This window comes from Cariama cristata, unplaced genomic scaffold (assembly GCF_000690535.1).
Source record: "Cariama cristata isolate BGI_N322 unplaced genomic scaffold, ASM69053v1 scaffold17043, whole genome shotgun sequence".
NCBI lineage: Eukaryota > Metazoa > Chordata > Aves > Cariamiformes > Cariamidae > Cariama > Cariama cristata.
This window is the reverse complement of record NW_009609111.1, coordinates 13004-31286: the sequence shown is the minus strand read 5'-3', so window position 1 is coordinate 31286 and position 18283 is coordinate 13004. Positions and strand designations below refer to the sequence as shown.

Below are 18283 nucleotides of genomic sequence, written 5' to 3'. Positions count from 1 at the left end.
TGGTTGTGGGAATTGTGGTTTGTTCTTGTGGTTTTCTTTGGTTTTGTCTCTGTTTGAGTTTAGGCAGAAATACCATATAACTGCATATCATTCCTTCTTTGCCTCCTGTATAGTCACAATGATGAACCATTCCTGAGCACCACTTATGACTTTACACTTCCATTGATTCATCCATTTCAAGCTGGAAGCAAAGGTCTCAAATACTCTCGCTTTGGAAGCAGGTTCTGCAGGACTGAGATACCAAGCTACAACTTCTTTCCAGAAACTACATTAAAACAGAACAAAAAAAGACATGCTTTGCAAATACAGGAACTACAGAACATACATCTGCCTTGCACATGTCCTACTTAAGCATCCCTGAGGCAGATGCCAGGGGGGATTTTCCCCTCAGATTGAACGAGCCTTGACATGGCTATTCTGTGTTAGACCAGCCGTATTACAGCAATGCAAAATGCAGGCTGACAGCTATTCCAACATGATCTCCTTAGTAACAGCACGGCCCAAGGAAACAAAGTTGGGTAGGTTTTTAGTTCAAAGAGGATCCAGAGAACTTTTCAGTACACTAATATTAAGGAAAGTGTTTTCAAATTTCACGCAAGAGTCCAGAGAAAATGCCGGTAGAGCAAGTGAACCATTTCTGCCACCAAAGGACAGAGCAGTCCACCACACATCTGTGAGAGTGGTCAAGCTCTTAAAAACTAAAGCTCGCACCTTGTGTAACAAAAGTCATTATACCCAGAGGAAGACCAAACTGGCAGCAAGAGTATCATAGTAAGCCACGTAAGGAAACCATGGCAGTACACAATTCCACTTTTTTTTCTCCCTGAATATACACAAGCCGCATGGACTAATATATGCCTGCTCTCAACTTCAGCTCTTGTCTAAACAAAATCATGACCAAAGTCCAGAGATATTTTAAATACAGATACAAGAACAAAATCGGATCACATTCAATAGTAATATTATCTTAACGGAGATTTCCATTTCCAACAAGGGTCCATCCACCTGCACATATCTGACCACAGACCGCAGAAGCCTTCCTGAGCACACCAGTAACTTGCAGGATACCGTATAATTCTGGTTTCTTATTTTTAATTAAATAAAAGGAAACAATATATCAAAGCATACAAACAGGAAACTCCAAAAATTAAATCCTAATATGTAGATCAATATTAGAAGGCAGCTATTTTTCTATCATGGACTGATTAAGCACAAGAAACTGCTGTGAGAAAGGCAAGGCCTGAGCTTCTCCTCTCCCACCCAATGAGTCCCTGTGACGTACCAAAACCACCCCACTCCCCCAGCCACCTCGTAACCCTGAGCAGCAGCAGCCAGAAAAGCTTGACCAACCTCTGGCTAATTAAGAAAGAGATGACAAAAGGAAGATGAGTGTATCCTAAGATGTAGCATCTTTTCCCAGAGCAAATAGCAAACTTTTTCCCCATGGAATGTTTTTTTAAATAGTTTACTGAAAAAACACAAGTAGGAAGTTCACCACAAGGAGTTATCTTAAGGTGATAACGGTGGTGAGTTGGTAAGCAGGACACCAAACAGTAGGGGCAAAAACCACTTCACCTTGCCCTGGAGGTTGCTGAACTGTTTGCCCAGCACTATCTTTGTATCTCCTTGCAGCCCACTAAAGGTCTCTTCTTTTTGGTACTCAGTATATTCACAAAACTTGAGACCTACTGCCACTCAACACTAGTTTCCAAGCCAGCATCATATGTTAACGATATCCTTCTGTCTCAATTTTTTCGTTGTTTCCCTTTTATTTTCTCTATTCAGTAATATTACCTCCCTTGTATACTTAAGCCAAATGCCAACAAGTTTCAGGGATGGGCGTAAACAACAAAGATGCTGAGAGAACTCAGTTTCTCCAGTCTCAAGAAAAGGCAGCTAAGGAGAGATCTCATTGCCATCTACAACCATCTACTGGAAGGGTGAAGAAAAGATTGAGTGAGACTGCTCAGAGGGTCTTGGTGATGGGATGAGGGGAAACTCACAATTTGAAATGTAGGAAGTGCCAGTAAGATAAAGAGACCTTTCATCTAGCAAGATATTGGAACAGGTGCTCAAGAAGTTGTTGAATTTCTGCCCTTGAAGATGCTCAAAACTTGACTGGACAAGGCCTCAGCAGCCTGCTCTAAATGGACCTCCTTCATGCATGGAGCTGGACTCGATGACCACTACAGCTTTCTTCAAACCTTCTTTTCCTACGATTCTGGCAACTCTTATATGATCTTCTGGTAACTAACAACAAATAATGCCCTGGCTACGACTGATACGCAATTTAGTAAGATCAGCAATAAGTTTCCCATTAAAACATTCACAGTAAACTGTAAAGTTAATTATAATGTAATACTAAATTAAAATATTACAAGAGAAGTTTGCTTACAACTACGTGAAATCTTCTAGTATCATCTCCCTCCACGGATGGGAGAAAGCAAAGAAGGAAAAAAAGACTACCTATAAAGTCTAGTGAACACATGACTGACTTACATCTGAACAAAATATGGACTTCATAGATGTTTAACATAAGTTGTTGGGGATCATTTGTTCCCCAAACAGAGCCCTCCATGGAAGCATGATCCTTTAATAGAGCTGACAAACTGTTGCTGACTGCATGGATGTAGAGGGAGAAAGAGACCAAACAAACTTTCTCCTTTCACAAAGCTCCTTCATACATAAATCCAGGACAACTTAATTAAATTGGTTGATTAAAGCTGTGCATACTGATTTATGCTGATGTGAAAAATTAAATAGTTATGCCAGTTTTTAGATGTAAAATAAGTGTACAAAGGCAGGATAAACATACATATGCCAGATTTATATCAGTCGAGCATGCTCATGCACAAGATTCCTACACATTTTAAAAAAAAAAAAATCAATCAACCATTGCACTGCTAGTTACAGCAGAGCTATCTGTATTGAAATCCACTGGCAGGAATCAACATGATGTCATAGCACTGCCTGCAGAGCTTCAAAGTTTAACACCATTCAGTTCTGGACTCCAGCCTCCATCCTGCACAGAAGGGACAGTCTGCAGGCTTGGTCTGGTCTTCTTCGAGCAGAAAGGGGTGTAAGAGACCGAAGGGATTAATGTATGGGGATGCCTCAAACATTGGTGCAAAACAGGTTCTGTCCAGCAACCAGAAGCGAGCTCACACAGGGTGGAGGAGGCATCGCCTTGTGAATCAACTCCCCTATTCTGTGAACTGAGATACCGCCTGTAGTTTGCACGTACGCGCCCGTGAACTGCGACTGTGCAGACAAAAGGTCATACCTCGGTCATGCAGAAGGAAAAAGGGGGAAGGGGCTAGACAACCACCGGAGACTACCAGGTACCCCAGACCCATTTCTTGAACTTTTCAAAGCAAAGATTACGCATGTGCCAGCCAAGGCAAATCCCCTCCCCTGGGGTGTAGCCAAGGTCTATGAAAAGAGAAGTTTCAAGGAGCCACGCATGCACGCCCACCACCTGAGGACCACAACCAGAAGACATCACTGGACCCAAGGGTGGTGATACCCCTCCTTTCTCTTACATCTCTCTCTCTTTCCATCTCTGTTTCTCTATTTCACTCTAGGCACATAAAGGTAATACTGTTAAAAGTTTGTTGTATTTCATCCCGGGCACATAATGGTAATATTGCTGCAAGTTTGTTGTTGTAATATAATCATAACTTTTGCCAAGCCACTATCTGCTGTAATCTGGCCAAGCTTTCAGTAAATGCGTGACTTTGATTGAACTTCTAGAGTGATTGTCATCACTCTGGATTACTGTACAGAGAATTTAAAAGATAACCTCACCCTCACCCACTGAGTGGGACAGGACAAGGGGCCAAAGGAAGAATGAAGTACTGTGTTCAAAACAAGAAAAGAAAAAAAAAAACCAAAACATTTGCCATCTGCACCTACGTGTCCATTTAAGTCAGAAGACATCAACTGAATATCTTAAGCATATTCTACCCTGTGGTCATAATAAATTGTGGTTAGACCATTACTAGAACTCATCTCCAAGACTGTCTGGGTTCCTGGAATTTTAATCATTTTACCCTAAAAAGAACTTCAATTTTATAAAACCGTTTTTCACAAAATACTTTTTTTAAAAAAAATCAGAAATGCATTAAAAAGACCATTTTTTCTCCTGCTAGTTAACCCAGACTCCCAATATTTTGCTCCTTAATTTTTCTTTAGCACAGATTCAAACCACGATCTAAGTAAAGGTTATTTAACTGAGAATCACTAGGCCACATCACACTGAATTACACTCAGTCCCTCAATTACTTTGAAGGCTTCTAAAAGAAAAAAAACAAAACAGAAAAACCACCCAAAACCCAGAAAAAATGCACAATCAACTCCATACCCATCTGGATCTCCAAGCCACTCCCAAGCTATTACCACACATTAAAATTACTGAGTTTTAACCCAGCAGCAGATAAAACCACCACCCAGTATAGTCTACACTCAATTTTCTCTGTCTCAAGAAAGTGCTAGAATCACCTTGTACCATGAGCAGACATGACAGGAACTATCAAGTATCATACATTTTTTTCCTCCACTCATGATTTAAGAAATCTGCTTCTGATCTATACAAATAAAAACTAGTCAGAGTTTCACATCTCCTGACCAACTGAGTTATCATTAGTGCTTTTCAAGAGAACAAGTCATTTCAGGGTGCCAACACTAGGAGTCCAAACATTAGCCAGCCATTCTCCATTTTATCGCCATCTTTTTTGGGGCAGAGGAAGCCACAAGTGGCCGTCATAATGCTTAGGACCTGCCGATTATACAGTAGAGAGAGAGTATACTTTAGTGTCTTTTACTCCCTGAAGAGGCAGGAATCCAGGGACCACCTTTCCTAACCTACAGTTAAATGATACGTTGTTAAATATTTGAGATAAAACTGGAAGGAGGAAAAAGAAATGTAGGCAAAGCAGAATTTACATTTCGGCAAATTGTCATTGTTACTTGTATATAATCTCACGAGTATAGCTCAGAGTTGTTCAAGTTATAGTAGGAGAGTGACCTCAGTTTCAGTTAGCCTCAACTTTCACACTTCTGAAGCAATCACTGATGTGTAACTGAAGAGATGATTAATGAAATGACTGTTTTACACCAGTAAATAAAAGCCCTATCCATTCACAGTATGAGCTTCAGATGGGCAAAATAAGTCTTTAAAATAATGGTGCTGGTTCCAAGGAAAAAGTCATCAGTAATGACATATATCTTAAACATACCTTTATAGTTTGAAAGAAGACATGTCATTAGGTGTTTTTAAGCAAAAGAAAGACAGTACCACCCTCACATACCTATGCAGCTCCAAATGACAGCAGGGTGCAACTTTAAGACGACAGCTATTCAAGTGTAATTGACAGCCTAATTTGATTTGTATTATTCATACGCATTACAACATGCAACCTGGCACAAGTGTACATTCAGGGAGAGGATGGCAGTTAGAAAAACATCTTTTCACCTGCAAACTGAGAAAATCACTTCCTTTGAAAATTAGCAAACTATAATGAACTTTTCCAATTGCATCACTGTTTAAAGCAGCCTCACCCTTGGCTTCTTAAGATAGATGCTGATTCGGTTTATTAATTTATTTGGTTTTATTTTTGGTTTGATTTGATTTATGCTGGTTAGCTAGTGTTAATGCATACAGCCCAGAGATCTTGCAGAAAGTTTTATTAAGTCTTAATCGCCATTAACATTGCTATGAGATCCAGAAAGTAACTCACGTAATTGCTCCACTGATACAGATATTTATACACCAATACCCACTATCAGCATTTCTTAATCCAGGACAAGTGAGGTAGCATGGAATAACATGAATATAGGAATTAATGAATAATCAGAAGCTACCTGTCTTGGACTGTTAAGACTCACAGCGTCACTGTCACAGAAAACAACAGTCATGAACCAGCACTGACCCAGTCAGCTGAGCAGAGCACCATGTGAACAAGTTATACTGCTTCAGGGCATAAGCTGCCTCTGCATCACCCCTCCCAACACCCCTCCAAAACTAACCGGGACTCCTCTGGCACCAGCAGCATAGCATGAACCACAGTAGATAATCAGGAGCCAGCTACGTGCATCAGAACAAGCTACACTGTATATAATATAAGTCAATAATATTGTCCATTTTTTTTCTCATAATGAAGACTTAACATTTCTGCCATGCTGTAATACTTGTTATAAAACCCTTAACTAATCACTTTCAAGATTTTAAAGGGTCTGTAGCACTCTAAAATGGGTTTCAGATTATATGCAAATTTAAGACAAAGAAAAGCCAAGAATGTTTTTAAAAGGTACTTTTTCTTATTAGTATGGAATGACAAATACTTCCTCTAAACTTCCATTACACTAGTCATGATAATCAATTCAAGCAATTTTTACTTATCACCCCAAGTGACAGATCTTTCAAAAATTTCTTACTTTCTAGTTCTACGATAAAGTTAAAATCCAGCTGTGCTTTTTATACACAGGTAGCACAAAAAGATTCTCTGCTCACCTTAACATGATCAAAAACCCACATGTCAAGCTTGGCTGCATCTTGTGCTCCAAAGTCTTCACTTTCTGCCGTGTAACAAAATGTATAAACATGATCTCCAGTAGCACCTGCAAAAACAATATAGAAGGAATAGGAGGCAGCAAAGTTTCCTTCCTTTTCTCATAGTCAAAAATACATGAATATTTAACGCACAGGAGTAGAAACCTATCAAGAATGACAATCCTGAGAGAAGTCGAAGAAATTTTCTCCTTATTTTAAACTTTCCCATAATTTATGGTTTTTTTGAAGCCTGGATACCATTTTAACTCATTAGCTTATCAGCACTTCAGAGGAATGAGGAACAATGTTATCCAGTATGCTCAGGTGAAGAAATAAGGTATGGAAAAGCAGACAGGAGCAGAACAAGTCCCAGTTACAGCAAATCGATCAGAATTCAGTTTTGAAACAAGGAATTTCACTGATAAACTTCTAATAGAGGAAGTTACCCATTAAGAGCCTTGTTTGAGCACATGTGTGGGGGGGGTATGTTTAAGAAGATCTACCTAGGTTTTGGTTGTTAAACTGAATCATACAAGACAATGCCTTATTCATGAGGCCTTTTACACAGGAAAACATCACATATCACATATAAGGAAGGCAACAGAAGGGATGTAACTTAGTTACCGTACATCAATTCTAGGAGGCAATGCAGTACTAAGAGCCAAGTGGACAACTTCAGGAAGAAAATAGGCAAAGTCGGCATCTTTAAAACATGGATTCAAAATATAAAAGATAGAACTACTGGACTATGTTCAGGCATAAAGTACAACATGAGGGCCACTGATGCAAAAACACGGCATCTGGACAAGGCAATTTCATTCTGTACTCACTGACGAGAGCAAAGCAGAGAAAGGGGTAAGGGGAAGATGAAGACCTAGAAGAAAGTAAACTTCTGAAGTCCTGGAAAGATCTGAAGTTAGGTGGGGTTTAATGAAATAATTCAGTCAACGGCTGAGCCATTACAGCTTGGGGATGCTATTTCTACCGTGACTATGTAAACTCCCAGAGGGGAGAATGCTCTTCAATCAGTTGATGGCCAGAGAGAATATAACCGATTTGCTGGATGCCACATCTATATAATGCAGTTCTGTAAGCTTCCAGGCTTGTGAATGAACTAACATCCCAGTATAAAGGAGCTGTTTAACCAAGCTTATGTCCAAATCCACACAAGGGACGCAGGTATTTCAGGCCAGGAAGATGAAAGCTGGCACAGATTTTCTGCTGCAGCTCCCCACTGTCCCCCAGGAGATGTTACTACTACTTATAACCCAGAACACTCACTGCAGTTCTCACAGCCTGAAAGAAAAGGAATAAAATACTCCCAGGCATTAAAAAATGAATTCAGGAGTTCCAATTAGTGGACAAATGAGTTCAAAGAAGAAATAAGCCCTGGCCATCACTGTCAGGATGGCTGATGGTCTAAGAGTGTAGAGTGCTGTACTGTTTTTCTGCAGTGTCACAGCAAACCCAAGAAGACCTCTCTTTGAGAAGTGCCACACCAAAGAAGTCAAATGAAAGCATGCAGTTTGCAGACCGGGCAAAGGAACACATCTACTACTTACTGATTTCTAATTTCTACCAGTGGAAAAAAAACAAATAACCCACTCAACCCTGCAATGCTATAAAGAGAAAGAGCAGCAAAATGAAGCCATACTAGGAAAGTTTTGCAGTGCCTGCATAGCTTATAAAATAATTGATTTTCAAAATAGGAAACTCTACTATGCAAAATATTACAAAATATTATTTTATTTCTATCGTTTGAAAGGTGGCAGGCAACAGTATGCCCAATACTTTCTTTAAGTCTGGAGATGAGGAAGCAAAGGTGGGATAGAGAAGTAGAAGGAAGCCAGGGATGAAAATGTCCTTTAGAAGTGAGCAAAGACCTCTACTGGGTTGGGTGCTGTCATTACACTAAGGGAAATAACTGGAGGTGTCAGAAACTCTCATACCAGATACCACCTACTCCTACTCCAGACTTGTCTGGCACATCATCTTGTCCTCAGCATCAACATTCAAATATTAGGATCAGGTATCAAGTTATCACCCTCTTACAATAACATTTATATCCTGTGGAAAGAAAAGCTCTTGCTCTGCTAGCAGGGCAGATTGTGTGTCTGACAAGCCTTTCACAGGTCAGAGCCCAGACCAGCAGGAGACTTGTGCTAGCAAATTTTGCAGGCACAAAAGAGGGGAAGAAAGAATGAAGGCACAAGGACAGTCAGACACTGAGCCGACAGAGTGTGGGCATCAGAGAGCTGTCAAACACAGCCAGGTCAGGAATGTCAGAAATGTTGCATTCTTATTGGTGCGCTGTAGGAACAAGGAGACCGAGAGGTCTGTCTGTCCAGAATAACCCCGACAAAGGTTTGTCCGGGTTGTTCCCATGGTCTCGATGATACCTTTCCTCATACTCCAGCTAAACAATGACCCCAGCCTTGCTGCTAGTTTCCAAGAGAGACAAAGGGAATCTGTGGAACAAGTGGCAATTTGGGTGTAAAGGACTAATATCTACTTTCCTTAACAGAAGCAACAGCCTCAGCTCCTTTTTCAGCATGGCATTTAATACTCTGGATTATACTCCAACCTAGATCCATGACAAAACAGTACAGGACTGGACTGTTCAAGTCAAGCCTCAAGTTCCGGCAAGTCTAAAAGAAAAACCTCAAAATTTTAAGGAGCGTTCTGGAAATAAAATAAGCATTTTCAAAGTATATTATTTTCAGATAATTTCAAGGTCATAATCTAAAAATATCATAGAAAGCATGGTTAAAATTAGCACACTGAATTTGTGTAGCTTAGGTTTAACTCTTAGAAACTAACACCTTTTAATCTTGCTTATGTTGTAAGTAAATTGCATACCAGTTCCAAAGGCATACCAAATGTCCAAAGGACATTTTCTCAGACTAAAACACTAATCACAGAGTCATTGAGACATCGATAAATTTAGATTTCATGCATATCTGTTTTGATATTTAAAGAGACCTGTGAGCATCTTATTTACCTTCTCTATAGAATCCTCAACCACTTCATTGACATCTTTATTTTATGAGAGGAAAAGGACCTGAAGAACATAGACAATGACAGGAAACAAAGGATTTTTCTCTCCTTCCCAAAAACCAGCAGGTGTTATACACTCTTTATGTATCATCCAATGAAAGAGGTGAAACAGTTAATAAAATTCTGAACATTTTGGCATGATAAAATACAAACAAGAAGAGTCCTATGACCTCACTAATTTGCAACATGGAAAGAGGGAGAGAAATTAAGCTATGCTCCCCTATGTCCTTTTCGGCTATTTTGTAAAAGTAAAGAACAAACACTTGAATATATTCCTTTCAGTATGATAAAATTTCTCCTCTTTGGAAGAAGGGAAAATACCTTTTTCTACTAAAAGAAGTTAATCTACTTTTCTGTCATGAGAAACTATGATTCATTTTCCCATACAGCATCTACTTCTCCGACACAGTGCTGCACTAAACCTTTCTCAATTTGGGGGGATTTCCCACCTCCTGCAAAAGACAGCTCCATTGTCGATGCCTCTCAGAACAAGCCATATTAAGAGACACAGCAACAGTATGGTATTACCCTTGCACATCCCGCCAGATAACACCAAAGCTGCTTCCAAGTCCTCTGCTTATCTTCTTACTCAAACAAATCTAGTAGAAGGACAGGGCTCTGGGAAATTCTTGAATTCCTCAAATGCTTTCCCAAGAACATATCTCCAAAAATGTAAATAATCTGTGCAAGGGCAGCGTACTACCTTTCCCTTCTCCCCAGCCACCATCACAATATTCCCAAATACAAGCTGTAATCTGAGGTCATGGGAAATTATCAGGAAATATTTTTACAGCTTACCATAAACTTATGAGGATCAAGCAAAGAACAGAGAAGAGGTATGTGGGGGGGAATATCAGGAGGAAAGGGGGAAGAGATTGGAGTTCAGAAAAAGTTCAAGAATCATCATGGGAAATATGATGTACATTTTTTCTAAACCAGTATTAGATTCCACTTCTACCCTGCCTATCACATTTTTCTGATTTGTCAATGCCAATACTTAGAATAGAACAGCAGCGTACACCCCTAGCTTGTCCCCTTTTCACTTCAGTCTGTGTTATTCTGAGATTATGGGAAAGGGGGTATATGCCCTCATTCTTGCAAGAACAAAACAAAATTAAATTTGGAGACCCTTTAAATGTTTGAAGTGTTGCTCAGCAACCTCTGCATGCTCAAAGACCAATTGCACTGGGCTGACAAAACTTTAGCACACTGCACACCATGGGGGAACGGCTTCAGCTTCAGACATAGTACCAGGCAGTTCCTACTTGCACATAGTTCTTCGCTTTACCCATTACTGTTCTAGAGTAGAAGCAGGATAACCCACAATAAGCTGCTTCTCCAGCTCAGACACTGAAAAAGCACGGCTGCAGTTCCACTGCCCGACTCACTGGAAGCTACATGCAGAGGAAGTAAAACCCCAGCTGCAGGCTTGCAAACAAGAGCTTTAAATGTCAAAGAAAAAATATTAGATCCTTTTAACTAAGGATGTGTTTCCATTAGTATTCTTACAGAATTAGGTAAGGCCTGTTTAAATAGATGAATAATAAACAGGGATATACTCTTTAAAAGCTTGCTTCTTTTTCTCCACCCAGTCTTGAATTCACAAACAAGAAATTAGGTATACACAAATATACAAACTGAAAATACTTCATTCACCTTCTTCTCTAACTCAAAAACTCCTAAGTGTCTCTATTTTACTGCATGATAACTATGTGTTAAAGATTCATAAAATTTAAACCTTACCTTTTGCAAACATTGGCAAAATATCTGGGCTTCCCCAGCTCCAAGTATATTTACTTTCGTTGAAAACAGAGTCGAATTCCACTGGATTCTCCTTCCATCCTGGTTAAACAAACATACCTGGATTTAAATGGGGTTGCCAGATCATCTCATTGACTGCTAAGAATGATAGTCCATGCAAATTTATTTTTTTTATGTTTCCCTTATATTATTTCACAATGAACTCCACTTTCCGAGCTTTGGTTTTACTTCCATTTCAACCTCTATTTGCAATTAGTCCCCCATTCATTGAGAAGTAAGCTGAAAACCTAAGCCAATCTCATCATGCAGGAATTCAGACAAAACACACAGCTGGTTTACCTTCTAAACAACTAAAATTCTCCCGAAGTCTAAATCCCCTGTGGTCTGTCCTCAGCTTTTGGCATTTTAGGTCAAATAAATTACATACTCATATATCATATTTCCAGCAGTCACGATCCATCTCATCACAATAAAACCTTCAAGATCTTCTGTTTCCATGACAAGGTAGCTGACACAAATATAGAGATGCTCTTAACAGTTTCTGCCAATCTTGCATTTGTGGTAGATATCAGAAGGAAGAACTTTCTGATTAGGAACACAGATGAGATCAAGTAATTCCTCTTACCTCCCCTGTCCAAAACCAACACACAACACTACAAGTGTTCAGGCCTGGAAGCCTGGGGGAAGGCACAGGACCACACAAAAGATCAAGTCAGTAATGCAAAGGCTTGTTCCACATTATTAACCACCAAGCACGCAGTAACAGCTAGCTCTGGACAAAACACATACTTAGGGTTTTCGCTTTATTTTACTACCGATTCTCAACTCAACCTAGCAATGGTTCAGCTATGACACTGCAGTTCACTTCTTGTTTGTGACACCAACTTAGCCATCTCCCATTACATTCCAAATGATAATTAAAAACTGTGTTACATGAAGAGGTCACTCCATAAGATACTTCTGCTTCTAGACTCAAGGTGCTAAATTCAACCATGTTACAAAATAGTAACTTATGTAAGCTATTTTCATAGCTATCAAGAGTGGGAAATCCATCCAAAATTATTCTTTTCCATATAATCTTGATATACAAACTGCTATGCAGGTATTTATCAATAATCAACTACAAGTCCAGCACATCACTGAAACACCTTATTTTGGAGGACAGTGTTCAACGCTTTAGGACCAGCATACCTTTAGCAACTGCACTGACATCTTCATAAAAGCCAGCTATAAGTGCAACGTGCCCAGGCCTGGATTCTGTCGGGACTCGGGTGTGAGAGATTCCCCAGCTGCCATTATTCTCTAGAATACCCCTGAAACAGGAAACAAGGCAGTTAATTCTTATGACTTCTTGAAAGTACAATGAATTGCAGATAAAAAGTGTGAGGTACATGCCAGGCAGGAAACACAAAAAAACCTCAGACTAAAACAGATTTTCACTACCACCTGCTGTGCTGCAAAACAAGCAGAACATTAACCTGCAAGTAGTTCTATATTATAACACCCCACAGAGAACATTACTATTGTGGCCCATCAGCACTGCAAACAGATGAGTTTTTCTGGTGGTCTAATACACTCAGAATTAACATACTACTTTTTTCTGCTGCTTTCCGCTATAGCTTACTTTCCAACCCCCCAACAGAATGTTTCTGCCTGGTGTTACTTTTCTTTGTTCTTTCCATTTAGCTTGAAAGTGTCTAGTTCAATCTTCTCTTACTCATTAAATATGCTCAATTATAATTAGTTCCTGTGATCAGGTCTGCCTTTATCTGTGCTGAATATTGGAAGCCAGCATCAAGAGAATTTAAAAACCATGTAAATCTAAGGTGCAAGTCATTTCAGCAACACGGAGAAAATTTAAGTAAACCTTGCATGTTTTGCAATTACACTGAAGTGAAGCAGAATACCTTCTCACCACATATACAGAAATACACAAGTTGTCTAAGCATTATGCACATACAATAGGTATAACAGATAAAAAGCAAAGAAAATAGAGGACAAAGCCCAAGTGTAAGAAACAGCCTCGTAAACTACTCTTGTCTGTTGAAGATATGAACAGTTGGAGCCTGTCAGAGATCAAGCGCAGTGAGCACTATCATATGCTGTTTTCTTGTCTCCATCTTCTGGAAGAAGAGAAAGATTCACTGCCCACTGTCACAGCAAGGGGAGAAAGAAAGAAAACAAAACACACCAGGACATACGTTACACTAATGTTTAATGAAAAAAAAGCAGCAGAACCTCTGAATAAATGCAAAGCAGTTTTTAAGAATCAAATATACCAGGAAACTATTTTTGTTGTTCATGATGTAAGATACAAAATTTGCTAAATTTTTATCGGATGTGTTTTATTTAGCCCAAGTAGATTCTAAGTTCATGCTCTGTAACTATTTGGAAAAGTCTTATACAACTGTTAATTACAAGATCTGTACACTCAGGTCTAAATATATTTCTCACTGATGAAGTACAAATCAAACCACAACCTAAAATTTCAGGATCCACTCTAAGTCTGCAGGATTCAGAGTCTGCTTGTTGGTTTTTAACTTATCTTAGACCTCACACTCAGGCCTACTTGAAAGCTCACAAGACTAATTGGAATAGTCCAAATATTACAATGAAAAATGTAAAAGGTGATACAGCACTCTGACATGTTATTCCTAGTTCTCATCTCAGCTAGGTTTTCGACAAGTTGTACTGAAAAAAGTACTAATTTGAAAAAAGGATTTAAGTATTAGTTAAAGTGGTTTCTAATTTATTCTCACTGGATACGGATCAAAATGTATTGCACTAGCATTAGTGGAAGATTTAAGACAAAAATAAAATACTTTTGGTCCTCCTCAGACTTCACTGTCATAACAGGTAGGAAATTGTTTTAATTAGAATTTGATTTGTATTGAGTTGGAAAGTAATCCTTTACCTTTGCTTATGTGGGGTTGTATCACAGGATCTGAAGTCAACAATAACATACACCAGGCAGAAAAAATATTGCCAGATATTGTCATTTACCTCCTCAAAATTCATTTAGCTATTTTGAATTATTTCAAAGTCTTTTACTCAAAAGAACCATTAAAAAAAATTAATTTCCTTGACAGTATAAACACTGGCTACCCATAATAACAATGATGAATATGAATATGATATAGTAATATGGTTGATAAATGGCAGGCAAGGAAGAAAACATCTTCCCTGAAACCCCCATCACCACCACAGCAATTCAGATCATCTACCATCCCTCACAGCTATCACAACACTGCTGAAAAATGCATTTTTCAAGAATATTTCTAAGAGAAAAGACTAGGTACTTTGCCTATATCAGCCAGCAATCTGCTCCAAGCCTAATAGATACTTATTATTAACTTTATGTACCTACTAAAACTTTGCTTCTATTTATAGCATATTACTACAAGAATGGTTCTTGTTCATTTAAAGATAATCTTTCCTTATTAACAACGCAGTAGTTCCCAAAGTGCTCCATCGGGATGAGACAAGTAATCTGGCTCTTATGTTGCCCACTACTATAAAGCGGATAAGGGACTGACAGTTGGCATTTAGGAATGAATGTGCAAAAAAAGTAAACTTTATATTAAATTGCATATACTTTGGGTTAACGTTACTGAAAAAGGAAAGCTCAGACAGCAGCAACTTGCCAGAATAAAAAAAGGAAACACTTGCAGCAACCAACACCTGATATTGTCGACCTGTTTACAAGGTTAATTTACAGAAGTTGTGTAGCTCAGAGGGTTGGCGACAAAACACTGAGCCTTCTGCTTCAAAACTGTAGCAGTGTATGTAATAGAGCTGAAGATATGCCCTGGACTGCCTGGCCCTCTACCTTTCAGAAGGCACAACATGCCACACATTTTCTCTTTTCATCACCTCTCACATGCACGTGCTCACATACATGTGTATGTATATGCAGCATGAGAGACAACAAGAGAAATACAGATGGCACTTCAAACCGCTGCTGGCATTTTATTCTGCTTGGTGACCTGTCAGCATCTTTGCTTGTTACAAGGCAGTTCTTCCCCTCCATTCCGCCACATACTCTCAGTGCAGGTGTCAATGTTTTACTTCTACAGATTTTTTTAATAGAAAAGTCCAAACTCCACAAAGTAATGTAGAGACAGCAAAAGTGCAAACTTCCAAACACTGGACAAGTTATTCCGTGGTTTAACTTTTTATTTCTAGATAGGCACGATAAAGCTGAATGGCTGAAACTGAAAAACTCAAACCACTTAATGGCACAAACACCCATTATAACTCTTTCCTAGTCACTACCCATCATTGTTGCTAGTGATGAGGCCATTATGGCATTCACACCTTGTTCATGGTGCAAAAGACCAATAGTTTTACTGCTAAGAGAAAAAACTGCTCTGGAGGAATTGTGAAGTCCACTGCTAAAAGACATTGAAAAGTCACACGGATGTGGCAGACAGCACCTTACAAAAACACTAACAGGAGAAACAGGTACAAGTAATCCCATATAAGCTGGCAAGGGCTGTAGCAAAGGCTTCTCAGATTTCTGCAGCAGAATGAAAACACCGTAACAGCTTCAGATGATTGATTATCCAGGTTTGCTCTGATATTCAAGCCAGACCAGTGCTATTACACAGAAGTAGTCTTATTTAATACTGTCTGCTTTTTTTAGTCTAAGAAATTATTTGTCTTATGACCAAATAATTATCTTGATATAAGGAAACAGGGAAGGTTGGTGAAAATTGGTTTTAAGCACTCAAGGATACGACTTTTAAACACTCTTTTTTGGCAGGATTAGTTTTTCGCAATCTTAAACCAAATCATTCCATTAAGCAATCAGACACACACTAGAGAGCACAAGGGAGGCAGCAGGGTCATGCATACAGGAAGGGTGGAACAAATAGGAAGTGGCAGCCTGCTGTTAGATCCATTCGGGCCATCTTTTTTAATCACTCCTTAAAAAGCTTCATCAGTAGTTTAGAATTAGAAGACAAGCATGCTAATGAACTGCTACTCCTAAACTGAACATCCAGGAAGCAGTTTAAATTAACGACTCTGTTAGGTTTCAGAATTGATACCATGCTGTTGTGAACGGAGAAAGTTCACACTCTTCTCAGTTACTGGCTAGCTATAGTTTTCAGAGGACAATATTGACTCAATTTACTCTGTTCATGGTTTAGCAGCTTTACCAACAACAAGGGACGCCAACTTAAGGTCACGCATTTCTGCAGAGTGTAACTCTCCAAAGTTTGTTACTTCAAAGGTAGAGGGAAGGCAGTACCCAGGCCATCACAATTGCCATCATCCCTCTCGTTCTCTTTTCAATATTGCATAGAGTTGCCTCCAGCAGCAAAATCTTCTGGATCAGTAGCATTTTCAGATGGACTTACCGCAGATAAGGTGCTTGGGGCGCATTGTTGCTGTTCAATTCATACAGTGAATCTGCCCGCAGACCATCAGCAACAAAGAGTACGAGACGTTTTGCTGGAGGTGGCAGTGGAGTCTGCTGAGGAGTCATACCATGAACCAGGGGAGAGCTGAAGTAGATGTCAAAAATGGAGACCAAGAACACACAATGCACAAAGAGACCAGCGAGTACGAAGGCTGGTATACCCATGGCAACAGCAGGCTGGCAAGGCAAAGTCCAACACTGAGAGAGAATGAGAAAAATAAAGTCAGGCAGATGAGACTTAGTAGAATCAATATTTATTTCATTATAGGACGCGAGTACCATAACCACAGTCATTACCCAGGATCCATAATCAACCTCTGCCTCCAACATGCTTTTTCCCAGAAGTTTTTGTCAAAAGTCATTGCATGGCTAATTCAGATTTTCAGATAGTCATTATGTCTCAGCAACTCATCTCTGGCGTTCAGTGGGGTATCAGACAGCTTCAGAAGACCACTGAATCAAGCCAGTTGGTCTAATATTCAGCAGTTTTTTTGTTACCTACATCAGTGACAGAAGACTCAGACAATGCCATGTCTCCATGAACATACTACCCTCTACCGGCTGATTGCGTGGCAGCGTTGAGGTCTGTTCAGGCAAATGCAAGCCAAAGACAGCTAGGGAAAGCCATCCTATAGCAAACCTCCATCCAAAATTGCTTGTTCCAAGTTTACTATCAATTCTGGGGTTATATTCTGCCTAGAAACAGAAAACTTATTTTAAAGGAACAAAGATGCTCTGCTGAGTGCAGAACACTATTCCTCTTCTAAAACAGGTGACAAAAGCACACCACCTGAAAGATTATGTTTCATGGATAGTGATATTCCCTTTTTGAATGCTTTTTCTGCCCTGTCATCCTCTGAAGTCAGGTCAGGGACACAAATATGCTTAGTAACATGTACACTGGAAATGTAAGTGTCTGCCACATGTACTGAGGGGTTTCTATGATGCCTACTGAAGGCAACACAAATATGTATATCGACTCAGGTAAGTGTGGGATCTGTGTCTGAATGAGGCTTAGTTCCGACAAAGTCCTATTAGTGCTGTCCAGGCTGCTAACTCAGTTATTTAAATATTAGCTAATTACCAACCTTAACAAAACAACAGCTCCACTCACCAATTTAGAAACAGATGTTCCTAACAGCCTAGAAGGTTCAGATATTCAATTACCTATGTAAATACACATCTCTCTAAAAGAAACTCTTTGTTTCAGAATCTAGTTAGCGCTTCTGAATGACAATATATAAGTTTATCTTGTTACTTAGAGAATTCCAGCAGCTGGACAGATGCAGACAGCCACCACATGGTGAAACTATTATTCTTATGAAATAAAGAAAAAAGGCTTTACTACCACGTAACCTTACTCTGATCAAAACTCTTAAAGATGTCTTTCAAAATAAAAATTTTAAAGGGCCAGGAAACTCAGAGAAAAACACCCACACACTAAAAAAGATTCGAAAGTTATTATTATTACTTACTAATCCAAAGAAAAT

The 18283-nt window shown here is 39.3% G+C and overlaps 1 protein-coding gene across 1 annotated transcript in view; it reads right to left on the bottom strand.

Moving 5' to 3' along the window:
* Window positions 1-16984, bottom strand: part of LOC104159501 (GPI ethanolamine phosphate transferase 1-like) — a gene marked incomplete at its 3' end in the record, with an annotated part of 47504 nt that extends 30520 nt beyond the window's left edge. Inside the window, exons 1-4 of the mRNA XM_009697423.1 lie at window positions 16732-16984; window positions 12560-12681; window positions 11351-11449; window positions 6512-6618 (exon numbers count right to left, since the gene is read on the bottom strand). Of these exons, the coding sequence (XP_009695725.1) occupies window positions 6512-6618; window positions 11351-11449; window positions 12560-12681; window positions 16732-16958 (555 nt within the window). The remainder of the gene's footprint in view (window positions 1-6511; window positions 6619-11350; window positions 11450-12559; window positions 12682-16731) is intronic.
* Between the last annotated feature and the right edge of the window lie 1299 nt (window positions 16985-18283).